This window comes from Aulonocara sp. 'chitande type north' Nkhata Bay, linkage group LG9 (assembly GCF_057382095.1).
Source record: "Aulonocara sp. 'chitande type north' Nkhata Bay isolate Kocher_YH1m ecotype deep benthic linkage group LG9, A_spYH_male_GT1.1, whole genome shotgun sequence".
In the NCBI taxonomy this organism is placed as follows: Eukaryota; Metazoa; Chordata; class Actinopteri; order Cichliformes; family Cichlidae; genus Aulonocara; species Aulonocara sp. 'chitande type north' Nkhata Bay.
The window spans coordinates 20,031,424-20,055,508 of record NC_141352.1 but is presented as its reverse complement, the minus strand read 5'-3'; the positions used below and the strand labels follow the sequence as shown (position 1 = coordinate 20,055,508).

Below are 24,085 nucleotides of genomic sequence, written 5' to 3'. Positions count from 1 at the left end.
GTTTAAAAAAAAAAAAAAATCACTTTATTAGGAATTATTTTTAATGTGAACTACAAAAACAGAAAATGACAGCATGAATAAGACTATTGTCGTCACACTCTTTACAGGTGTGGTCTACCACATGGATGAATTCCATTTGGAGGTGATGGGAATCAGGAAACACAAGCACGTTATTTATTTTTTTACAATATAAAACAGCAGTGGCGCCATCTATCTGGTACACCAGATGGAAACCCATGCAAAACCCTCCACACTTCATTGTCCTCACTTTAACATCAGGGCAGAAATCTTCAGCTGCCAAATCAGTCAATTTTTATACACATGGCGCAGAGAATAGGAGGGAGGAGTTGGGGAAGAAAAGAAAAAAAAAAAGATGTCAGTGTTTACTCTTCTTTGACTTTTTGTGAGATCGATGTGGAGACCTTGATTTGGAGCGGGATTTCTTAGCTGATTTCTTGGGTGTCCTGGAGCGCGATCTCCTGGATCGTTTGGGTGTGCGAGGTGATGACGGTGATCTAAATAAGAAAATGGCAAAAAACAGACAAAAAATGGGAATACCCAGAAAAGCAAATATCAAATTTGTTGAATATTCAGGTCCAGGACTACATATGTAGCACTTTACTACTCTTAGTGACCACTTCAAGCACATTGAGTATGTTAAAATGTTAATATTAGTAGCGCTTAACACCATCTTACCTCTTGGATGACTTTCTGTTGCTGGATCGAGGAGAGTCTTTATGAGAAGAACGTGAGGATGTGTCTTTAGAGTATGATCGGTCGGAGCGCTCTGATCTTTCGGACCGCTCTGAACGAGGTGAGGACGACCGGCCTCGTCTGCTGCTGCTCCGCGTTGGGCTCGGTGATCCACTGTGACGACGCTTCCTATCAACCGGAGGGGACAAATATCTGTCACACAGGAAATTAAATAAATCCAATGTTCCATGAATGAAAGAAAAAAAGAAAAACCCTAGATCCACACTTTGAATCACTGAAAGCACGCAGCAATTAAACAAGTGTCTGACCTCTCCTTTCTGGTTGGTGTGTCCTCCTTCTCTTTTTCCTTCTTTAACTCTTTCAACCGTGCCTCAGCTTTTTCCTTCTCTTTCTTTTCCTTCTCTTTTTCCCGCTCCAGTTTTTCTTTTTCTTTTTCCTAAAGGGATTAAAAAAAAATAAATCTCTTGTTAGGTTTTGATTTTTTTTTCACGGCATGTAACAATTATAAACCAGTAATAAATGATCAAAAGTGTGCATTTTTCTTCCAAACTTTAAGTACACCTGATCCAATACACACCTTTTGTAGTAGTTTGTCCCTATAATGTTCCACCTGCTCCTGAATACTCTGACCGGGCTTCTTAGGTCTTTTCCCAGACTCCAGCTCATCCTGGAACTTCATGACTTTAACCTGCATGGAGAAATACAATCAACTATTGTTGTATACTGCCATGTGCAGTCTGAGGTCTGTGGTATCTGTAAAGTACCTCTATCTCTTCCTCACTCTCAGCACTATTATTTTCATCCCTTCCTGTTTCCCTGTTACAATTCACAGACAACCCTGTTCTAATTGGCTCTTTAAAAATATGGTATCAATTCCGGCGTCACTTCAATTCAGTCTCTGCTTCTGCTCTGACCCCAATCTGCAACAACCACCTCTTCCCCCCGTCCCTGGTGGACGACTCCTTCCGTATATGGGCAAGAAAAGGTATCAAATGGTTTTATGACTTTTTTAAAGATAACATTTTTCTCAGTTTTAGTGACCTTTGTTCTTTGTATGATTTGCCCTCGTATCATTTGTTCCACTGCTTTCAAATAAGACACTGTGCATCTTCTATCTTGCCAGAGTTTCCAAGTCAGCCTCTCAAGCCTTGGTGGGAAGACTTGTTCCAGTTGAAGCCTCACAGTAAGGCTCTAATATCACAAATATATACTTTAATTATGGCATCGGGCAATTACTCAACCGAGAAGATTGCTTCGAGTTGGGAACAGGAACTGGGTCTTCAGTTTGTTGAAGGTTACTGGGACAAAGTAATTGACAAAATTCATTCCTCAGCCTCATGTGCAAGACTCTCCCTTATTCAGTTTAAGACGGTATACAGGTTACACTTCTCAAGATCTAGACTATCTAAAATATACCCCAGCATTCCTGACCTGTGCAACAGATGCAACACAATCCCCCGGCAATTTAACTCATATGTTTTTTGCCTGCCCGTCACTTCAATTATACTGGACTTTTTACTTTGAAGTGCTCTCTCATGTTTTGAGCGTTACTCTCAAACCATGTCCACTAGTTGCCCTTTTTGGCGTTTCTGAGGACGCCATCCTAAACCTTAGTCGTAAGCAACTGGATATTATCGCTTTCACTTCACTGCTGGCACGAGGTCGAATTTTGCCTTCTTGGAAAGCTCCTCACCCTCCAGCCCAATCACGTTGGCTGGAAGATGTTATGTTTTTCTTCCTTTTTCTTTTTTTCTGTTTTATTGTTATCATCCGAATTTTAATGGCCTAATCTGTCTTGATATATGTCTTTGTATCGGTTGGTACTTGCTGTATTGGGCCTGATATGTCAAATTACACATGCAAAACTTTATAAATAAAGAAGGGGGGGAGTACCTCTATCTCTCTGAGCTTAGAGCGCTTCTCCTCGTTCATTTCAGACATCTTTGACTTAAAGTCAGAGTCATCTCTGATCGGGTTGGAATAGCTCTGATTATCTTCTGAACGAGGGCTTCTGTCCTCATCACTGTCCGCATCGTCCCTTTAGAGGTGAACACAATTAATTTTTTTAAACAAAGGCGTGTCAAGGCATTCACAAAACATCAAACTCAAAAGGCAAACACACACACACAAAAAAAACCTTACTTTTTTGTTTCTTCTGGCTGCTCAAATATCTCCCACTTGGAGGTTGTCACAGCTGAGGAGCAAACAAAGGCAATTATATGAGTCAAGTAATTGCAAAACCCTCACGCCAGCTATGATAACATAATGTAGGTAACAACTAATCTGACACTTTAAAAGGCCTCACCTTGAGATTCTAACTCTGCCTCATCCACTGCTTCCCATTTCGATGGTGCTACCTTGAAGGGAGCATCCTTGGACGGATCCACTATATTAACAGAAAGAAGAAAAAAAAGAAAAGAACTGAGTCGCTGGGAAATTGATGGATCCAACAGCTCTTGGAAACATGCTTTGCTATTGTATGTACTACTCACAAGGTATTCCATCTAGGTCTTCTTCCATGGACTTGATAGGAACTCCATCTAGGTCATCCAGAGGGGCTCCATCGATTGGTGCCCCATCAAGGGGAACTGAGTCAATGGGCACTCCATCCACGTCCTCCAGTGGAGTACCATCTACATAATCCCCGATAGGAGCCCCATCAATGTCGTCTGCTGGCTCAGGCTTGATACAAATGTAGAGGAAAAAGAAAAAACATGGAAATTTAGTAGCAGCATGGTAAAATTTCAAAGCAATAATAATACAATAACTTTAATGGTACTGAAAAGACTAAATAATAAAGCCTCACTTACCTCCACAACAAGGCTTACAGGCTCCTTCTCCACAGCGAGGTTTACTAGACCAAGGAAGATGTTCTGCAGCTTGATAAGAAAAGGGTCAGGGTACACAGCCCAGTCCTCCCATGCCCGGAAACATGACATTACCCGTTGCTAGCGCACACACACACACAAAAAAAAAAGAATTAGGACAAAAAGAGCTAAGTAACCTGGATGTTTAAGTATATAAATTATCAAGGCTGTGAAGTTTACTTAACAAGACTTGGTACCTTGAAGTTTTCACACTGAAGGTGACCTTGTATTGTTTTGTAAGTTGCGTTTAGGTCGGCAAAAATCTGGCAGAGTTTTGTCTCAAAGCTATTACGAACAAGGAAAGAGCAATTTATTTCCTGGGAAAAAAGGAGTGACTAAGTGAAATTGATGATAATATGGTTCAAGTATACAAACGACATAACTTACTATTTTCTGTAGTAAGATGCATTGGCTACTTTGGCAGAAGAGTTATACAGCACATCAGAAACTAGATACAACCGTGCAATCTGAAACACATCAAAGAGCAAACCGGAGTTTATGATTCTGGAAGGGTTTTCGGGTAATTCTATAAACAGGTTGTTATCAAAGTCTTTCTCTTCTTTTGGTCAATGTCTTGCCTTCTTGGGTAAAGGGGTCTTTAGGATGGAGAGGGACTCTGTGATACACTCCACAATTTCTTCAGCAGCTTCAGCATGGCTGAGACAGAACAGCATGGCCTCTGCAATATCTGCCCTCCTGGGAGTCAAACCACGCAGCATCTCCTCTAGTTTGTCCCGCTCCCTGCAGAGATGAAGGACAGTGAGGACAGAGTGCATTTAACCCAGCTGTTGTCTGCACTACTGTACTTTTCATATCTGTCTAGGGCTGTTCATATAACGATATATATCGGATGACGATATAAAAACGTCTATCGTTTCATTTTACGCTATCGTTTGTTTCGTGGTGTCGCAAAATAAACTGTTTATGGCAATATTTTTTCATCGTTTTGATGGTCACTGTAGTGGCTATATTAATTTCTTAAAGTTATCTCTTTCTCTTATATTTAATATAACCACACTACAGACGGACAAGTGCCTGTTTTTATGCGTTGTCGTTAGCAACAACGACGGTAAAACCATCACGTGTCCGCTTGTTTATGTTCCACATAAACCTTTCACAATAAAGCTCAAGATCCTGTTGAGACTTTTCAAAATAAACTGAATCACGTGAAAGAGTATGCAGATTATTTACGGATGAAAAGCAAAAAAGAGCCGCCAGGTGCTAAAAAATAAACCTTAGACTCAAACGTTAGAACAGGCCCGCAGCACGCCGTGTAATAAATACTCACAAAGAAAACGGCGGCCGCTACAACTTATGTCTAAAAATGCATCCTTTAATGCATCGGTTAAAACACTCGACTCCAGGTACACGACGCCCAGCTGGAAACACTTCATTCAAGTTGAGCTGCCAGAGATTCACATAATTTACAGAAAATGTTAAATCTTTGTGATTTATATCATTATCGGGACGATAGATGTCTTATATCGGGATATGAGATTTTGGTCATATCACACAGCCCTATATCTGTCACAATAATAAAATAAAAGCCAGGACCAAAATAAATTAAAGCTTCATTTGCGTGGCTGCTTTTTTTCTTAATACACCTAAAATTTTAACAATAAAAGTCAGTGTTAAGAAAAAAAAAAGTATTTCTGTCCACTGAAACTGTAGAGCTCCAGAGAGGGCATGTTGGGGTAGGCCTGGGTTTTCAATTGCAAAGCACAAGTTTATTCCATTACAGTTGACAATTCAGGTTCTCACTTTGTGTTTTTACATTTACTTTCATGTTAGATTAGCAAAACTGTAGAGTGCGAGTGCAGGCGTGAGCTGCGAGTTGATGTTAAAATTAATGGATATGCAGAGAAACTTGACTATCCTGCCGATTTCTAAATACTGAGTCACTACTCAGCAAAGTATTAACAGTTGTAACAACACTGGAGCAGGTGGGAACATCAACAAAGCCAATTAGAAATCAAAGCATGACTCCAGTGTTCCTTCAAGTAAAGACCTCAGAACTTCTGCAATTTAGCAAATACAACATAGATGTAACAGAATATAAACAAATATTCTTACTCTTCTTTTAAGCAGCCTTTCCTATTGGCCTCCTCTTCATCTTCCTCCTCCTCACCGTCATCGTAAGGACCATGGAGGTACGGATTAAGAGGAGGTGGGCGCCACAAAGAGCCATTTTTAAACATCCTAAAGTCATCTGTTCGCCATTTGGCTGGTGATTCACCCTGAGGAAGTAATAAATCACAGTGAACACATTGATAAAAAGAAGAAACTTAGTGGAATGGCTGGATCCCCCTGAAATTTTGCAACTTTTTTCAAGATAGAAAACTAACCTGCAGTATGGAGTAGAGCTTCCATCGGTAGTATACATGTGCTGGGCTCTGGTTCTCAAATAAAAACCTGTCATAAAAAGACATACACAACCTTTGTAACTCAGCACATCATAGAATTTTAGCTAACAGAATAACACTACATTTCTATTGTGCAGCTAAGCTCACCTGTACATGGGATTGTTGATCTCTCTGTTCATGATCATGGCTTCAAACATTGGTCCTTCACGCACCACAAACTCGATCATTCGATGGATGAGAGAGAGCAAATTCCTACAAGAAAAACACAGTTAAAGCAAACGGATTCAGACTGGACGGACTCTTGAACACTACTAAAACCTCCCAATTAAAGATTAATTTATTCTTGGTGGTCTGACACACTCAACAGGCTGACTAGGCAAAGACAATTTATGTCACACAATGAAATGCTGCAAGCATAAATGCAGCTGTATTGACCTATACCTGAATAATAAATTTCTACTGTGATATTATATACTTGGTACAGAACAATGGCTAAATCACTCTAAAATCTTACCACAATACCCATTTATTATTTACTATAGCGACGGTTTAAATGACGGGGAATATGAGACAACAGATGACTGTCAGAGTGTGTCACATGACCAGGAATAAATTAACCATCACTGTGGCTACACCTCTGGGCCTACATATAACATCAATGAATACACGCAAAAAATAAAAAATATGTATATAAAAACATTTTGTGACAGTACGACATTCATGTCAATTAAAAAAAAAAAAAAAAAAGGAAAAGAAAAGAAAAGCTTTTTTTATTGCATCTACTAAGGTCATGCCTGTGTTCTTTGAAGCTACAGTGCAACAGCTTTTAATTACATTGCACTGCTCGGAACCTTCATATAAAATATCTTTAAGTTCAAATTTCACAATGTGGGGGGTGAGTGGAATTGGGAACAACAGGAGCGAGACATTAATAAGACACCGTACTAACAGGAATATTTGTCAGTACAGTGCCTTTCAATTCCCACTCTTTCCTACTAATGTAACGTGAAAAAGCAGTACATGATCTTTGGCTTAAAACGGGTTATCTACTAGTGGAGTTGGTACCGACTTAAAACTGTGCAAATGGGAACGTTAGAAGTTCTTCTGTGATAATTTGTAGAGGAAATAAATTGTGCAGGCTGCATACAATTAGCCTAAAGTGGCCAACAAGACAAAGGATGTCTTTCATTTGACAACACAAATCACATTTACTTGTATTGGAGCCGATCGTACCAATGACGGGGTAAAATTCTGTATACTTTCCCAATCCATCCCATGATGCTTTTCAGGTCCCTCGCTGCTGCAGACAGTTCAACTTGTGCTGCTCACCAAGGCCAATGTCAAAGGTCATATATAGACTAATGATGGCAGGTTTGGATTTGTCAGCAGGAGCCAAATTTACTGAGCTCCTCATAGTGACAGAGGCCAAGGGGGGAGACGGTCTGAGTGAGCAATGGTCAGAGAACAGGTTTTCACAACTACGGATCTAGAATCAGCAGATCATGTATGTAGCAGAGTACAACATCACTAAAGTTGAGAAACACGATTTAATGTCTATGTATGGAGTGGGACTGTGAAAGTAATGATATTTTTCTCTAAATAGCATAGTTATTAAGATCTATAATGATGTTTGGCTACACATGTAAAGAAAATATGAATGATGGAGGGATGTGAAACAAACTTCAGTCAGTATTATTCTAGGTACTAGTATGAAGACGCCGTGCAGCTGCCTCAACCATTGCTCATCCACACTGACCAGCCCCCTGTAGCATGCAGTGATCAAATGATCAAACGTATTAGTTTCATTATGGGATGTTTTTTTTCTTTCTAAGTTTGTACACCAATTTAAAAAAAAAAAAGAAAAACATGTACCTTTCTGTTGGGATAACCACTTTGACTATGGCTTGCGACAGAGTCTGTATATGAAGTCACATCAGATAATAAACATAGAATGTGAGTATTGTTACAAAGGCAACAGGTGAAAAATATAAAAAATGCATTTAAAAAGTGCAAAAAGACAATAACTTTCCTTTCCTGCTGTCAGTTTTACTAGAGGCCAAACAACCCTGATACTTTACCACAGTAACACCTCTTTGTAACACTGAGCATTTTGCACACATTGACATTTGATAATGACACTTTCTTACACACAACAACTAATTCAAAATCTAAATCCTGTACTGACTTGCTTATTATGACTAACATCTTACCACCACAATTAACAAAACATTGCCATATCCCATGAGAAAATCCTAGGCTGACGTATTGAATTACCTTGTCGAACTCCTCCTTGTTTTTAGGTGGAGGAAGCAGAGGAGCATTGGGGTTCTTTAGCCTCTCTCGGGGCTGTGCGTTGAATGGGAGGCCAGAGGGAGGCGGGGGGAGTGTATGTTCCATCATAGAAGGAGGGATATAGATGGGATGGGGTGGAATGGGCACACCTTTTCCCCATCCTAATTTCATCTCAAAGTTCATTATCATCTTTCCTATTATGGGAGTAAATGTGCATTAAATTATACACGCACATGTGAACTGGAAAGAAGATAAAAGGATGTAATATAACAACTTAATAAAAGAATTCGAGATTCGTACCATTTAAGTTTTTGAGTGCTCGCTCTGCATCCCTCCTGTTCATGAAAGCCACAAAGCCACAGTTCCTCTCCCGAGCCCTTTCCTCATCTGTCCTCGGCCACATGATTTTCACACTTGCCAGCGGGCCATACCGGCCAAACTCTTGGCACAGCATCTCTTCGTTCATCTATGAAGTAAATGATACAAATTGAGAAACACAGACATTGCATAAATATTTCCCATTCTGAATTAAGGGCATATGTAGCAAATTTTGAAGGAATAGCAACATGCTTAAGCCCCTCCTTTTATGGCATGCTTTACATTACTTCCACTTCATGCATGTTTAGATACAAACCTGTGGATTGATGTTTCCAAGGTACAAGTTAGTAGTGGATGGATCTCCAACGTCATGGGAACCTGGTGCACAGTCATCCAAAACTGCAGACACAGAGAAAAGAAAAGAATTTCCTGCTGCTGTCTGACAGGACCAACATTATTTTCTTAGCAAGATAAAGGTATTCACGGTCACTATATTAAGTCAAAATTACCACTGGACGGACGGTTTCTTCGTGAAGAACCATCCGCTAAAAGAAGCAGAAAAGCAGTATAAATTTTGTTTCAGGGTAGATGTGGACAAAGGGACAGAGGGTGGCGTAAGGCAGGAAAGGGCCCTGTCAGGCCAAGTTAGTGCACGTAAGGCAGTCACGCGACTTAAACAACACTTACAGGAGCGTCTTCCATCTGTCCCAGAGAGCGGTTCGAAGCGACTAACACGTCCTTTCATCTTGTGTCTTTCATCTCTCTCTTCCTGTATTCTACAAGACACAGACACATATCACAGCTGATTAAAATCTGTGTTTAATATATTACAACTTTAATAACCACACCAAAAGTCTTAGGAACATCTAATCTCTGCCACTAAAATATTTTAACACCTTCCTGTGTTAAAACTTACTGTTTAAGTTCTTCTTTGAAGAGCTCCAAATTACTCTTCTTCTTTTCCTTTTCACTGCTCTTCTTTAAGCCCTACAATGAGGAAACCAGGTAAGTGTTATTCAATGCAAAAGTTAGACGAGATGCTTCTCATTCTCAGAAACAGTACTTACATGCCGTTTGTCTAATGCTAAAAATTGTGGCGGAGTTTCCAAAGGCAGGATGCTTTTTGGTTGGGTCTCAAAACGTGACTTAGGCTTGTACAACTTTCCTCTCTTGTCATCAGCAGCCGCTTCCTCTGCAAGGAGAAAACCTTTTTTTAGTTTTCGCCCTCCAATCACATTACTGTTTCAATTTCCGAAGTAAAAAAGGTTTGGTGAACTGTTCTTTAACATTTGCATATTTTGCAATCAGTTTGAGAAATATATAATGCAAAACGTATACCTTTCGTTGCATTTGCAATGCCACCACGGACAAAAGCTTTGACTTTTCCCTCCCCTCCTCCTTCAAAAGCAGCAAGAAACTCCTCATAAATTTCAGCTGCCGCTCGTTCATCTTCCTGAACACACACGCGCACAAAGGTGTCAAAGTAAATAAATCATATAAATCTCTAACAGCTATTACTCATGCAGAGAATATTGTGCAAAAGGAAAATCCATACTTACTTTTTTCTTTATTTCATCTTGTTCCTTTTTGCTGAGGGTTCTCTTTGCCACTGCCATCTTGCCAATGCTGAAAGACTTCAGTTTGCTCTCAAGCAGCGCCTGTACATGTCAACAAAGTATGGTTGTTTTCACCAGGTATTTAATAAGCACACATTACGACTATTTAATAACTGGAAACAACCACGACTTGTTCAAGTAATGTTGAGTCCTGCTATTATTATTATTTAATATGCCTAACAATTATCCCGTAAACGGGTAACTTCAGCGCGGACTGTAGCCGCTGGTTTATAAAGTCGGCTGTATTAAATAGGCGCCGGCAACCGTTACTCAGACATTTAACACTAATTATTTAAGTATAATACATTACACATTTACGACCAAGCTGCAGCTGGAGACCAGGAAAGATTAAGAAATTAGCTAAATTAACAAGAGGCCTAAGAAGTCGTCTTTTGGTGCAGCGCCACGGACTGAATGCATTGCGCTAAACGGCGAATGACGGTTAGGCCCCAGCTCCCAAATGCTTAATTTACTATTTCCACACTGAAATATACAACCACTGTACGTCATCCAGAAGACAATGCACGTGTAAAGCTTGTGATTTGCGAACAAGTTTATTCCTGTGATAACTGCTTCCATTAATCCAGTTTATGGTGACCAACACATTAGCTTAGCTTAGCTAAAACCAGCCAGTGTGGCTGCGGCGCCTCAGTTAGCCGTAGCGCGGCAGTGTTAGCAGACACTGTTGCGCACACTCCCTGTTGTGGTCTTTTACAGCAAACAGCTAGTGCTGTTCAAGCACAAGATTATTTGCACAGTTCTCATTACAACAGGTGCAAGTGAGCTAAGACAACTACAAACTATAAGTTTACCTTAGCGCTAGCTTTCTGAGAGCCACCAGGCGTTCGGTCCGCCATCTTTTGTGGAACTGAAATGAATCGATCGCCGAGCTGATGATAGTGGCAACTGTGAAACTCCAGGCGTCGCAATCATTCACAGAATCGCCGATGCTTCCCATCTCTCTTCTTTCAGTTTCTCAAGCGCGACACAAGGATTCAAAATTCTATCACGTACTAAAACTATAAATATGTATAAATTAATAAAATTAATACCACTATTACACTAGTGACTTCAATCTCACTCTATCCTTTTTGTTTGTTTGTTTTTGTCCCCACTGAAAATTCCGATGTGAATGGTGTGTATATGCCATAATCAGCATGCAGGTTCCGTATAATTCAAACTGCAGATTCAGACTAAGATATCAGGGTAAATAAACAAAGAATGAAGGAGCCTAAATATTACCACACGTGTACCAGTGCAAGAAAATAAGGTAATTTCACTATTCATGAAATTTAAAAACAAATGACATGGACTGAGCATTTCAAGAAATGCAAATGGACAAATAGGTAACATCTAAAATAGAAATAATAATTATATAATCAAATAAACAACATAATATGATGGAGAGAACAGCACATTTTTGAATTGGAATTTGAGTGATAATAAAATTGCTTACACCATAGTTTGTCCAGCAGGTGGTGCTCTCTTTCAATCCTCAGATGACCCCTTTGCAGCACACAACTCTAACAAGCCATATTTCATAAGATTGGAGAACACAACACAAGTTGCCTCATTCACCTTTAGGCACATGCAGGTATTTGAATTCAGAAATATACACGTTGATCGGAATGTGAAACCATGCATAGATAACTTCTGGAGTCAAGTATATTCATGCCATCTCCTTAAAGGTTTTTCGTTTTCAAGCCAACTAATGCAAGCGCCCACTCCCTCCCCTCCCAGCGCGTCTTTAACCCCCCCTGAGGGAAAAAAAAAAGAAAGAAAGAAAAAAAAAAAAAGAAATGTGCACCCTGCGCCCCGTCCCTCCTACCACGCAGAACAAACGCTATATTCATCTGCTTGCTTGAGTTTTCCGTTGCTGAAAGTCCTTACAGGAGCTCCTGGGTACTTTTCCCCTCCGTTTTAGCCTGTTGAGCACAATGCCATTCACGCCACCGGGCGAAAACAGGCGAAGCTCCTGCTCCGTTTTCCCAACAATGTGGAGAACATGCAGTATTTTTTGCGCATGGACTCTACTGTTCTTGACAGAAGTCTGTGCGCAGTCCCAGCAGAGGTACTTATTTATTTACTTTTTTACCCCAAACTCAAATTTTCTTGAAAGATTTATTAGATTAAAAAAGTAAGGATCCCATTTAGCCTTTTGAAAATCACCGTCAGATGACTGGAGTTGGAAGAATATTGTGCAGTATGGGCTGCCTCGGGACATGTGGCGAGGAACTGAATGCACTGAATCCAATGGATATTATCAACTTTGTTTTTAAATTTTGCTGTAATGCACCGTTATTATTTTATTTATATGTATAGAAAATATCTTTCTCCTCAGACCAATCTTTACATGTGGCGGAAACATCACAGGAGAGTCTGGAGTAATCGGGAGCCAGGGGTACCCAGGAGTTTACCCTCCAAATACCAAATGTGTGTGGAGAATCACAGTGAGTCCAGTTCTGTTTTTCATTCATAGCATATGATGACAGTGATAAAGCATTGTTCATTAAAAATAAATACAGTATGACAATCTTTGTCTTAGTCCAAACTCCTAATTTCCTTCTAAAAATAGTTAACCACAGCCGCAGTTAGCTTAGGGCAATCTTTGCTGAGTGGCTCTGTGATGTTTCTGTACTTTATTGCAGTGAAGCTGATGATTAGGTTGGAAAAACGGCATAAGCTGGGTTAAAATGCACAATTAGGTTAAATGTTTGAGAGTATTAAAGTAACAATATTCAGTATTTAGGTCTATGCTCTTTTGTTTGTTATGCCATCTAATAATAATAATAATTTAACTAAGCATTCTCCAACTCCCCACCCAGGTCCCGGAGGGCAAGGTGGTGGTACTGTCATTCCGCTTCATTGATCTGGAGAACGACAACCTGTGTCGCTATGATTATGTGGATGTCTACAGCGGCCATGTCAATGGACAGAGACTGGGTCGCTTCTGTGGAACGTTCAAGCCAGGAGCCCTTGTTTCCACAGGCAACAAGATGCTCCTGCAGATGGTATCCGATGCCAACACTGCTGGGAGTGGCTTCCTGGCTGTTTTCTCTGCTGCCCATACACATGAGCGAGGTAAGAAAACATGGGGAGAAGAAGAAGCTTGGGCATGCTTCCTCTTAACACAGCTGTCTTAGTCAAAGGTGCCAAGTTTGCAAGGGTAGCAGAACATCTTGCTGCTATCCAAGCATGTAATGCAGAAATATGTGGAGCTTCTGTAATGTTACTAAGAAGTAAATCTTACCTTGTTTGTATGCAGACACCCAGTAAAACAACAGGATGTATCCATTCGTGTAGTGCTCAGTAAGAGCAGGTCTGTGGGCTAAAAGTCCATGTGGATTAAAAGAAATCTGCTTTTTAACTCTTCTCGCACTGTGATGTGGAATTTCTCATGTTTTTTGGCTATTGTGCTGCAAGGCAAAGGTCAGAAATTTCACTTAGAGCCTTTAGCGTTTTTCCTCACTGGGCCATCTACTGTTTTTAGAAGTTTAATGTCTGGTTTTCTGTACCGTAGGAGCTGACAGCTGTAGTGGACAGTGTCAATTAACCAGTCAGCCAGGCTCTTATCCGCCGGCAGAGAGACTGTTGCTATCCTGTCTTTAAACATGGTTAAAACTCTGCTGCACCACGTGTCACCCATTTGTAGAGATTTGTTTTCTTCAATTTGCTAAATGTATTTTTTTACATGCTGGAAAGGCAGAATCAGTTAAAGTATATGTCATAAGGAAAGCGTGTTTTTAAGCGATTCGATCCTTTGAGAGTTTGTGTTTTTTCGGAACTGATGTTCCTCTGATGGCAGTTATTTTTAAACCCACAGATGACTAATGACAGACTTGCTTTTTATGGTGTTCATAATGACAAAAAGGCAGTGAGAGCCCCCAGACGCAGTTAATAACACGAGCACATTACTGACTCACCATTATAGCTTTTAAAAGATTGCTAAATAACATTCATTATTTCATTCAAGCAATAACAGGAGCAGAATTTAGCTAATTAATTGTGTAATCCTAGCACTAACTTCAGTCATTTCTCCTCAGGGGACCAGTACTGTGGAGGCAGGCTGGTTAAGCCCTCTGGGACTTTCAAAACACCCAACTGGCCTGAGAAGGACTACCCAGCTGGAGTGACCTGCTCCTGGCATATAGTAGCACCAAAGAACCAGGTCATACATTAAAATTTTTACTTAAAAAAATTAGTAAATGCAAATGTTTCTATCTGAATAAATGGCCTCAAATGAACTGAAATTCCAGGAGATTGTGCAAAAGTTTTGAGTCACTCCTAATTTCTTTATATTTTGCTTCCAAGGAGACACTGTCTTCTCAAGTGCTGTGTAGCAATACTTCTTCAGGCTTTCTGGAGGGTTTTCAAAGGCTTTCTTTGAACATTGGCTGCTTTTTCACTCATTTTCAGGCCAGTCCTTGTACCTGAACATTTTCAGGGGAATATCTTTGTTTGTTTGTTTCTTTATTAGGCCACAATATCTGTGCACCATTCAAATATCAAACACAGTTTGACAGGCAGAATATAGTATTTTTGTAACAACAGAGTGATTCCCAAAGAGTTTTTAGAGGAAAATTGTCATATCTTGACATGGTGTGTGATGTGTGCTTAGAAAATCTGAGGAAACTGGAGAAGCTATCCACAGCAGATAAACAGAGTTTTGTAAATAAATGAAGATACAGAAGTTTTTCATCTAGTCATTTTTCCGTGCATGTTTTCCCTCTATATCAATGATGAGTAAATGCCAGTGGCGGAATAACACTCTATTGAAATAAAACATTGCAAGTTACCTGAGCCGTTCTTTTAAGAAATCTCAGTGAGTCGCAGGTGGAGTATATCTTTTCAAAAATGACAGCATACACTTTAGTCAGATGATGCACCCTAGGGCCTGTTATAAGCTTCTGCTAGAAAAAAGAGGAATACTTTATAACTTGTCTCCTGCTGCAGATTATTGAGGTGAAGTTCGAGAAGTTCGATGTGGAACGAGACAACTACTGCCGCTACGACCACGTCTCCATTTTCAACGGGCCGGAAATAAACGATGCGAAGAGGATTGGCAAATACTGCGGAGACAGCCCCCCAGCGTAGGTGATTTCTGTCATGCTGTAGAGTTCATTTTCACTAAACCATCATGTGATTTCATCTCAGTTCATCCTCAGTCTGCTTTCCCGTGCTGCTCTGTAGGCCGGTGTTGTCGGAGGGGAATCAGCTCCTAATCCAGTTCCTGTCAGATCTCAGCCTGACTGCCGACGGCTTCATTGGGCACTACAAATTCAGACCAAAGAAATTCCCCACCACAACAGTACTGCCTGCAACTACCACACAGCCAGTCACCACCAGGCCAATACGTAGGTAGCAGCTTATATTCAATAGAAACCATTAAAAAACTTCTAACATCCACAGACTTCTAATATCTGCATTAGCTGATTTGACTGTATTTGCTTTGTGCTGCTGGATTCTTTGATAACATGTGGGATTTTATCTCCTCCTTTCAACTTGAGAAGGATCTAAAATCTGCTTCCAATAGCAAATGTAGGCAAGAGAAGGAAAGAGCGAGGTGCTTAAGTAGTAGTACAGTGTGCTGCTTGTGGCCATGCATTCTGATACTGTCCCCACACATGTGGCTCACATAAGAGCAAATGCTCTGCTCACGTAAATAGATTATAGCAGTCAGCCAGTGAGTCAATAGAACATACTGGAAAGTGTAGTCCAATTACAGATGCAGCCAAGCACATGTTGTAACACAGCATATGCTAAAACTATGTGTTATGCTCATAAGACTTTTCTCTTGTGTAAACTGTACATAACACAAGGGGTGGGCGTGCGTCTGCACCTGCAATCACAGCTCATTTTCATAGTCAGACTCGCATTCCCACACATTGTTGTTTTTTTCCGTCACTCAGGCCAGGTTATTTTGGCGCCCCCCCTGCTATGATGTCATGCTGTGTCACTGCTTTCTGGTTGGCTTATCTCCCCCTCTCACCCGACTTTTCCCTCCACAGTAAGAAAAATATTTGCACAGTCACATTGTATTTACTTCAAGCCTCAGTTCTTTCCTTTATGGATTCTCTTCTATCTTTAACTTCAAAAACAGACGTTCCCTCGCCACATAATCGAGCTATTGTCTGTGATACTGACAGCCATCCATCTGTAGAGACATTTGTGTTACCAAGAATACTCAGTAAATAGGCTGCAGCAGAAGCAGATGGCAACATAACTTACATGCCCGCGTCACTGGCGGGCAAAATTACAGAGGCTGATTTTTGTGTGTGTGTGTTTCTTTTTCTCTCTGTGCAGCTCTGAAGTACTCTGTTGCCCTGTGCCGGCAGAAATGCAAAAGACAAGGAACGCTTGAGAGCAATTACTGCTCCAGCAATTTTGGTGAGAACATAAAAGCTTACTGTAACTTATCAAAAACCACATTAAGCCATAGTCACTAATAAATTCCAGCCATTTTTGTATCATTTAACATATCTGCTTTCACAAATACTAATCCTAAACAGCTTGAATTGCAGATTCTCTGAAGATATATATGAGTAGACCCCATGCTGACAGCCAAAACTCCCCTTAAGTAGCAGTTTATAGTCCTGATTATGTTGCTATCTTTGCTCTGTGATTGTTTTTCCCTTACACATCTCAAAGACTTCCTTGATAGCCTGTCAAGAAGTGAATGATTGCATACAGTAGGCCACGGTTACCTGTAGTCTAAACACACACTCATACTCAGCCACTGACTGTAGGCAAAGCGGCAATAAATGAAGGCGTTTATTCAGGCTCGGCAATCTGACACATGCGGTTTGTGTCGAGGAAAAGGGGGAAAAAAGGAAAGACGAGTGATGTGGCGGCGAATGCAGAAAAAGTCGCTTTTATGTGATCGGCGCATCTGAATGAAACAGGGAGACGAGACATGACAAGGCTGAAAATAGCTGGTCCAATCACTGCTGGTATTTTAAAATAATCAAATTATGTGGCATCTACACATTAAATCATCAAATACAGCTCGCTGGTTTATGTAACAGTAGCAACAGATATAATAGCACGACTAAAACAGGCAGTCCTCTGGCTAATTTCATCCCTGTCAGGAAATGAAACAGGCAGCATGTGAAGTCCAGACGCATTGGTACCATCAGGTTAAAGAATCCTGTTCATGCTGAATGAGCCGTGCCTCCTCCTCCACTCCACCGGCTCCAGTATCACTCAGCTGTCACTGCTAAACGTCACTTCTCCACCAGCCGTGGAAACAAATGGCAAAACTGTATGTTTTTCTTTTGTGAGAGCTGGTCTGTCTAAACAGGAAATGGCTGAAACTTCACCCCGCACACTGGTCGCATTGTTTAAGCAGAATCAGTCAGGAAAATAAACCTGGAACAAAGTAGCAAAGTATCTCTGCTCTGAGCAGTTAAACTGTCAGATGATTTATAATGACATTATCGCCTTGATTTCTTTCTGTCTGTGTGACACTAATGATGTCCCACGTTCAATTTCCTCTTGTTTGATAGAGTTGGAATTCTTTGATGTTGTATTAAAGGGAGCTTTTACCTTATAGATGGATAAGGAAGCTTTAAAAAAAAGGTCACAAGGGTGTAGCGCTCACAGCCTGAAAGGAAATGTATAGAGTCTATGCTGTTAATCCACAGTGACATTTTTAAAGACAGGCTGCACTTCAAAGAAGCGGAGTTGAGATGTAGCACGCACATATTGTTCACAGCTCTCTCAGATATGAATATGATAACCAAACGTGAATGTGAGGATGAGGGGCTAGTACTGGCAGTTGCCATAATTTATTAACAGAGGGATGTTCAACATAGCATTTCTGAACATTCTGGTTTTCTTTAGAAAGCATAAATAGTTTCTTTTTGCACACAACAATTTAATTAATTCATAGAAAACAAAACCCAAACATTTCTAGGGTCAGTATTATTATACAAACAGACTTTTTTATTGAGCCATAGCACAATCACTGCTGTGCAGTGATGTGCTTTTACTTTGTAATGCTCAAAACTTGTACAATCAAGTTAAAACCGAGGGTTATCTTCCAATTTACATAGAGTAGATAAACCTCAGCAAGGGTTTGAGCTATCACTTGAGAAAGCATGATGCCAAAAACAAAAGATATCACTTTAGACTTGAGAAAAAGAATTGTTGAGGCTCACTAAGCAGGAGGTGGATATACAAAGTTATCACAGTGTTTCCAAGTGTCTAAAACTGGAGTGAGAAGCATCATCAAGAATTTCAAAGAGAGCCACAGAGTACAGAACAATGTTGGCAGAGGTAAGAAGTTAAAAATTTCAAAGAATCTGGAAAGAAAAATAGTGAGAGATGTGCCTAAAGACCCCAGAACAAGTGCCAAGACAAAGCAAGACCAGCAAAGTTGGATATTATAGTCTGCACAAGGTTGGAGGCCAAGTAAAACTCCACTTTTTGCAGAAGAGACGCCTTTAAAGCAATTCAATTCAATTTTAAGGAATCAAATCACAACAACGGTTGCCTTTACATTGCAAGGTAAACCATACAATAGTACAGAGAATACAGTGAGAACCCAAACAATCAGAGCAAAACAATATGAGCAAAACCTTTGGCAACAGTGGGAAAGAAAAACTCCCTTTTAACAGGAAGAAACCCCCAGTTGTAGGTGACGGGAAGAAGACTGAGGTACTGTAGCACTTGCGGGAGCCATTGCAGTTGTAGTTTTCTATACAAGAAAATGTATCTGTGGATTTTACATGTATGTATTCTGTCTGTATAGGCTTTTTTGGGGAGTTATATATACTATTTTTCTAAGAAATGTTTCAGTAATTTTTCATCTGCTTTTTGTGTTTACAACAGTGATAACTGGAACTGTTATTACAGCGGTGATTAGAGGTGGAAGTATGCACGCCACCGTCTCTATTATCAACGTGTATAAAGAAGGCAACCTGGCAATCCAGCAGGCAGGAAAGACAATGAGCACCAAGATCGTTATCCTGTGCAAAAAGTGCCCAGTTATCAGAAGAGGTGAGTGTACAGCGTAGAGATGAAATCAATTTTTCTCAGTGTCCCCGATATAATTTTTTCCCCCGGTTATTATCTGCAATATGATGACATTGTATAGATGCTGGTTGACTGTTTTGAATAACTTATGGCTCTGAGTTTGCCTCCTGTGATGCGCTGTCACTCTCAGTTGAGGCGTTAGGTGAGCGGCAGAACTCACTGTCCAAACAGTCAATTCAACTCTAAGTACTGTAAGTTTATATGTATGCATATAAACATATAGTATACAGACCTGCTGTGGGCAGATTCTCACATTTTGGCCTCCCTGAATGTCTCTGCCATTCTGCCACTGCATTCAGGTTTTTTTTGTGTGACCTCACTAGGCTTGAACTACATCTTCATGGGCCAGGTGGACGAGGAGGGCCGTGGAAAGATCGCCCCGCACCACTTTGTTATGGCGTTTAAGACAAAGAACCAAAAAGGACTCAACGTTTTGATAAACAAGCAGTGCTGAGTTCCGGTAGCTCTGGTGATCTTCTGTTAACTGGTCTGCTCAAGGCTCATCTGTGGATGGAAATTATTACATGAAAAAAACAAAAGCAATCTCCTTCTCAAGAACACAAACGAAGGATATGAAAACAAATCTGAATGCGTTTGCGGAGCTGCCGCTGCAAATCATGGAAACTACATGATTTATTCAGTTGATGGAAACTTTGTGTGTTCAGTCATTTTCCTGTCCAGTTACGGTAAAAAGAAAGTACATCCTCTGTCACTTCTTATATTTTATGTGTTAGGATAATAAATACATTTAACAAATCAAATTTATTTATTTAGCAAAAAACAAGTCAAAAGGTAGAAGCCACTTGTAGAACAGCCAATTTCAGTAGGTTAGTAAGAGTCAATAGCTTTAAGAACCTATTTTAGCAGCAATAACTAGAAATTAGTTGTATGACTTTTCAGTCTCACATCCTTCTGGATGAATTCTTAAGATCCTGTCCAGCACTGGACTTTGACTGGGCCACTGGATCACCTTGATTCTTTTTTTTTTTCAGCAATTCTGTTGTAGATTTGCTGGAATGTTTGGGATCATTGTCCTGTCCCAAGTTTAGTGAAAACCAAACAGCATATAAGCATGAAGACCTCATACAGGCTGCCAAGTACCACACCATAGTGGAGGGGTGATGATCACAGGACCTGGACACTGTGCAGTCACTGAGCTCACCGTGAGCTCTCTATACAAAAGGACGACCAGTTTCAGCCCCGCATTAGCTGTCAGAGAGATGGCCTCACATTTGACTGTAGAATATTTTGGGATACAAAGGAGCTTTGATATGCTGTGTGTGGTTTTTGACAAACGTGAGACTGTGGATTATGACCAAACACTCACTTTGGTTTCACGTGTCCAAAGCACATTGTTCGAGAAATCTTGTGGTTTGTTCAGATATAGCTTTCCAAACCTAAGCCATGCTTAAGTACTTTGGATGAGAGGAGGCTTTTGCCTTGCAACCCTTCCAAATAAGCCACACTTGTTCAGTCTCTGTCTAATTGTGCTACCATCCAGTTTACTGAGGCCTGTAGAGTCTGAGATGTAGCGGCCTGACCTTGAAGTGAATTAGCTGGGATGTCCACTCCTGGGAAGATTGGCACCTGTGAATATTTTTAATGACTGTATAGAACAGGGATGTCAAACACAAGGCCCGCGGGCCAGAATTGGCCCAGTGACCAGAATCAGCCTGAAAAGATTCCAATCTGGCCCACTGGCCGGCTTTGGAAACAAACACACTTACACACACAAAAACATGCATCCTTACCGTAGAGCAGCTCTCAGCAACAGTTTCTTCTCTAAGATCATCGCTGATGTCTTTCCTCTTTGGCTTTGTGTTAACACACAGCTGAAGACACCAGACAATAGAAAACTGCCAAAACTTGCGTGTCACATAGGGGCTCACACTCGATGACGATCAGTTCATCGAATGCATTGGTTAGCAGCTGCTTTCTCCTCATTGGCATCTTAACTCACATGTAAGCAGTAAGGGTGTACATACTGCTTCTGCATTTAAGGGTTAGTTTTTGTGTAATATGTCATGTTTTGTAGTCCATCTGAATCTGATTTTGAGCCCTGCTAAGGAGCAGGTGGTTTTTATTATGTCCTGATACATAAAACCTTAGAAGTCAAAGTGAGTGTACTTTACTTTTTTTGTTTGTTTTTCTTTCTCTCTCTCTCTCTTTTTTTTTTTTTTTTTACCATGACTGTAAATTGGATGATTACAGAACAAACAAGACACGGAGAAATTCCCATCTGTCTTCAATTACTCGAGGTTTTCGCATTCATGTCATGATTCTAGCACAGGATTAAACTGACCCCAGTCACCGGTGTCTGAAATAGGCAGAACACCAATTTATTATAATGTTTCATAAGATAAACATTATTCATATTTTAAAAATTCGGTGTGCATGCACATCTGTTCTGGCATTCCATAGTGGCAGTTTTCCTCAGAGTATTCCATATTCTGCCTTTCAGTTTTACCCTTTGAGGCTCTTGAATACAATGTGAATAAAGGATGGGGCTGATGCATTAAATAAAGATGTCAGTTTGGCGGACCAGTCATTAATTTAACAAGCTTAATATCCACAGGGGGGATTTGTTGCAGCTATTTGTCGTAGCTTTAATGATGGTTTAGCACCTGCCATTAAATTCCCAAGTTCGGTTTTAATGGGCAGGTTTGGAAATGTTAATTGTGGTGATTTAATGTGCAATATTTTATACATGCAATATTCTTTCAGTTCTTCTGGTTTCACGCCAACCAAGCGAGGAGCTTATTTGCTGAAGCTTTTTTCTCGAGCACCATCGTCATTATGATATTTTCTTAGTGTCTTTTTTTAGAAGCAAAGGTATGAAATGAAAACTATTTTCTTATGGAAAAAACTTTAATAATATTATTTATATTTTATTTTTGTCATCTGTCCAAATAAAACGCTTTCACCACTTTAGATTGTTCCTCTTTTTGTGTAAGACTTTTCACCTGGGAGAATGCCACATAATATCGGGTCTGTTTAGAGCGGTCGAGGCAAACACGCTCTGCTAAGCATCAGAATGGATGAGGTGTTTGTAGCGCAACTCTCTCGTGGAGCGGACAGCTCGGGGATTGGCTGAATAGTTTTGCTTTCAGACCTGTTGCAGCCAAAACGAAAAAAGCCATGAAATATCCAGTGTGTGTTTTTTTCTTAAATCTTTATTTATCTATTGAAAACAATGGCTTTTTTTATTTACAAAAAAGGTTACATAGCTGAGTAATAGATAGGAGGCCTGAGTCTGGAGGCTTTGGTGGAGGATACATATTTGTCTAGTTAAGTTCCAGGCTTAAAGTGAGGTTTAATAGCCTCTGTGACTCAAAAGAGCAGAGTATTTTTTTCTTTCTTTCTATTTTTTTTTTTTTTTTTTGCACATGCTCGGGTCACACAGCAGCCCAGATAAACAAGAAGCAAAGATTTTGTCAAGAGGACAGGAGGGGAAAGAATAACAAGTCTTTTTTTTAGCTCCTTGGGTAGAACATGGCATATTTGGAGGTCCGGAAACCCAACAGGTCCCTCATCTCATTGCGAAACTTTGACAGGTCTTGGCGAAGGTCGTTCAGATTTTCCACCGTAGCCTGGTCTGTGCTTTGCATCTTCTGCCGGGTGGAGGTCAGGTAGCGGTGAACTAGACAGCACATGATCTTCTGGTAGTTCTCATCCCGCTTCTGCTTCAGGTTCTTCCACTCCTGTAAGGACAGCATTAACACAGAGGGTCATTTGTTGAAGATTAGAAGATGGGTTTGAATCAAACTTTTACAATATTGTTTATCTCTCACCTTCAGACTGTTCTGTCTCTTCACTTTGCCCTTCGAGGTGTGTGAACAGATCCACTTGCTCAGGCTGGTCACCAAGTAGCAGACAGTCTTTGGAGAAGGGAGGATGTTTAAGGGTGGAGGCAGCGTGCACTTGTCATCAAAGTAGCTGAGCCACAATTTGGCCCGGGCAAACTTCCACTCTTTATCCTCGTGATTCTACAGGAGTCCAAAAGCCAATAAGAACACTTAAGAACGAAGGAATGTTGGAAAACTTTCATGCATTTAAACTTTCACACACAGTTTTACAGGAGGAATGTTGAAAATGCAAAACCACCACACAGTGGAAACTTAGGGGAACAGATTTTTGTGAAAGATAAGTTGCACTTATTGCAATCGAAATCAAGCAGGCCGCAAAGAGCGGTTCCAAGGAAAGAAAGTAGCTAACATCTGTGGAACAATTCAGGGCTACTTTGAGGAAAATTAAACCTTAACAGTAAACGAAAACCGTCGGAGATTTCAATGCCAGGACAAATTCAAACTGCCCGTGGCAGCACTGAGACCATCAGCGCCAAAACTTATTTACACTTACAGCAATTTGCCTGAAGCTTTTATGGAGCATGGCCACCAGCAGCTTGGTCAGCACAATAACCACCACGATGTTGTAGGTGCCTATGATCATGGCGCCGACAAAAGAGCGCAGCTCCTCTGTGTAGCTGATGCGGGTGACGAAGAGTGCAACGTGTGCCAGGGAGAAGATGTACCAGAACAGTGCATAGCAGGTCCCCATAAATCTGCAAAAGAGACGAAGCTAATACGTGTGCAGGTCAGGTTTAAACATACAACCCTGTCTCCAAAAAAAGTTGAGAAATAAATACAAACCTACATTTACATAAAAAGAGCTCCCTAGAAAGTCTTTCATAAAAACGAGGAAGGGTTCAGGACTCTTTGAAGCACTATGTGGGGAAATATTTTAAGAATAGCATTTCTTATTGTAAAAATGCTAGGGGGCATGCAGATTCAAGTACCTACATATATCACTTTATTAGAAGATTAAGAGAATCTGGAGAAATCTCTGCACACAATGAAAATGTCTGAAAACCAATATTCAG

General features: G+C 40.4%; 3 protein-coding genes across 6 annotated transcripts in view; 1 reads left to right on the top strand and 2 right to left on the bottom strand.

Annotated features, from left to right (window-relative positions):
* Position 1: 1 nt before the first annotated feature.
* On the bottom strand, positions 2–11,112 carry u2surp (U2 snRNP-associated SURP domain containing). Of its 3 annotated transcripts, none has more exons than XM_086306380.1 (26): positions 10,983–11,112; positions 10,114–10,212; positions 9,893–10,007; positions 9,622–9,746; positions 9,471–9,541; positions 9,242–9,330; positions 9,064–9,099; positions 8,871–8,953; positions 8,537–8,702; positions 8,219–8,430; positions 7,817–7,860; positions 6,092–6,196; positions 5,927–5,993; positions 5,655–5,818; positions 4,160–4,322; positions 3,969–4,048; positions 3,779–3,866; positions 3,525–3,662; positions 3,207–3,396; positions 3,020–3,100; positions 2,857–2,908; positions 2,608–2,752; positions 1,292–1,402; positions 1,023–1,150; positions 697–906; positions 2–515 (listed from the first exon to the last, which is right to left on the bottom strand). In XM_086306380.1, exons 1-26 carry the CDS (start codon positions 11,025–11,027, stop codon positions 377–379), a joined length of 2,946 nt encoding a protein of 981 aa, XP_086162506.1. In that variant the 5' UTR covers positions 11,028–11,112; the 3' UTR covers positions 2–376. The 3 variants fall into 3 exon arrangements, with proteins under 3 accessions (XP_086162506.1, XP_086162507.1, XP_086162508.1); XM_086306381.1 differs by having other exon boundaries at positions 697–882; XM_086306382.1 differs by lacking the exon at positions 9,064–9,099.
* Positions 10,159–22,127, top strand: pcolce2b (procollagen C-endopeptidase enhancer 2b). 2 transcript variants are annotated; one of them, XM_086306387.1, is made up of 9 exons: positions 10,159–10,248; positions 12,512–12,620; positions 12,996–13,251; positions 14,214–14,338; positions 15,124–15,260; positions 15,361–15,524; positions 16,474–16,557; positions 19,003–19,170; positions 19,530–22,127. In XM_086306387.1, exons 1-9 carry the CDS (start codon positions 10,178–10,180, stop codon positions 19,658–19,660), a joined length of 1,245 nt encoding a protein of 414 aa, XP_086162513.1. In that variant the 5' UTR covers positions 10,159–10,177; the 3' UTR covers positions 19,661–22,127. The 2 variants fall into 2 exon arrangements, with proteins under 2 accessions (XP_086162513.1, XP_086162512.1); XM_086306386.1 differs by lacking the exon at positions 10,159–10,248 and adding an exon at positions 11,993–12,241.
* Positions 21,665–24,085, bottom strand: part of trpc1 (transient receptor potential cation channel, subfamily C, member 1) — a 15,134-nt gene continuing 12,713 nt past the window's right edge. The window contains exons 11-13 of the mRNA XM_086306384.1: positions 23,566–23,767; positions 22,998–23,192; positions 21,665–22,907 (exon numbers count right to left, since the gene is read on the bottom strand). Of these exons, the coding sequence (XP_086162510.1) occupies positions 22,680–22,907; positions 22,998–23,192; positions 23,566–23,767 (625 nt within the window). The 3' untranslated portion in view covers positions 21,665–22,679. The remainder of the gene's footprint in view (positions 22,908–22,997; positions 23,193–23,565; positions 23,768–24,085) is intronic.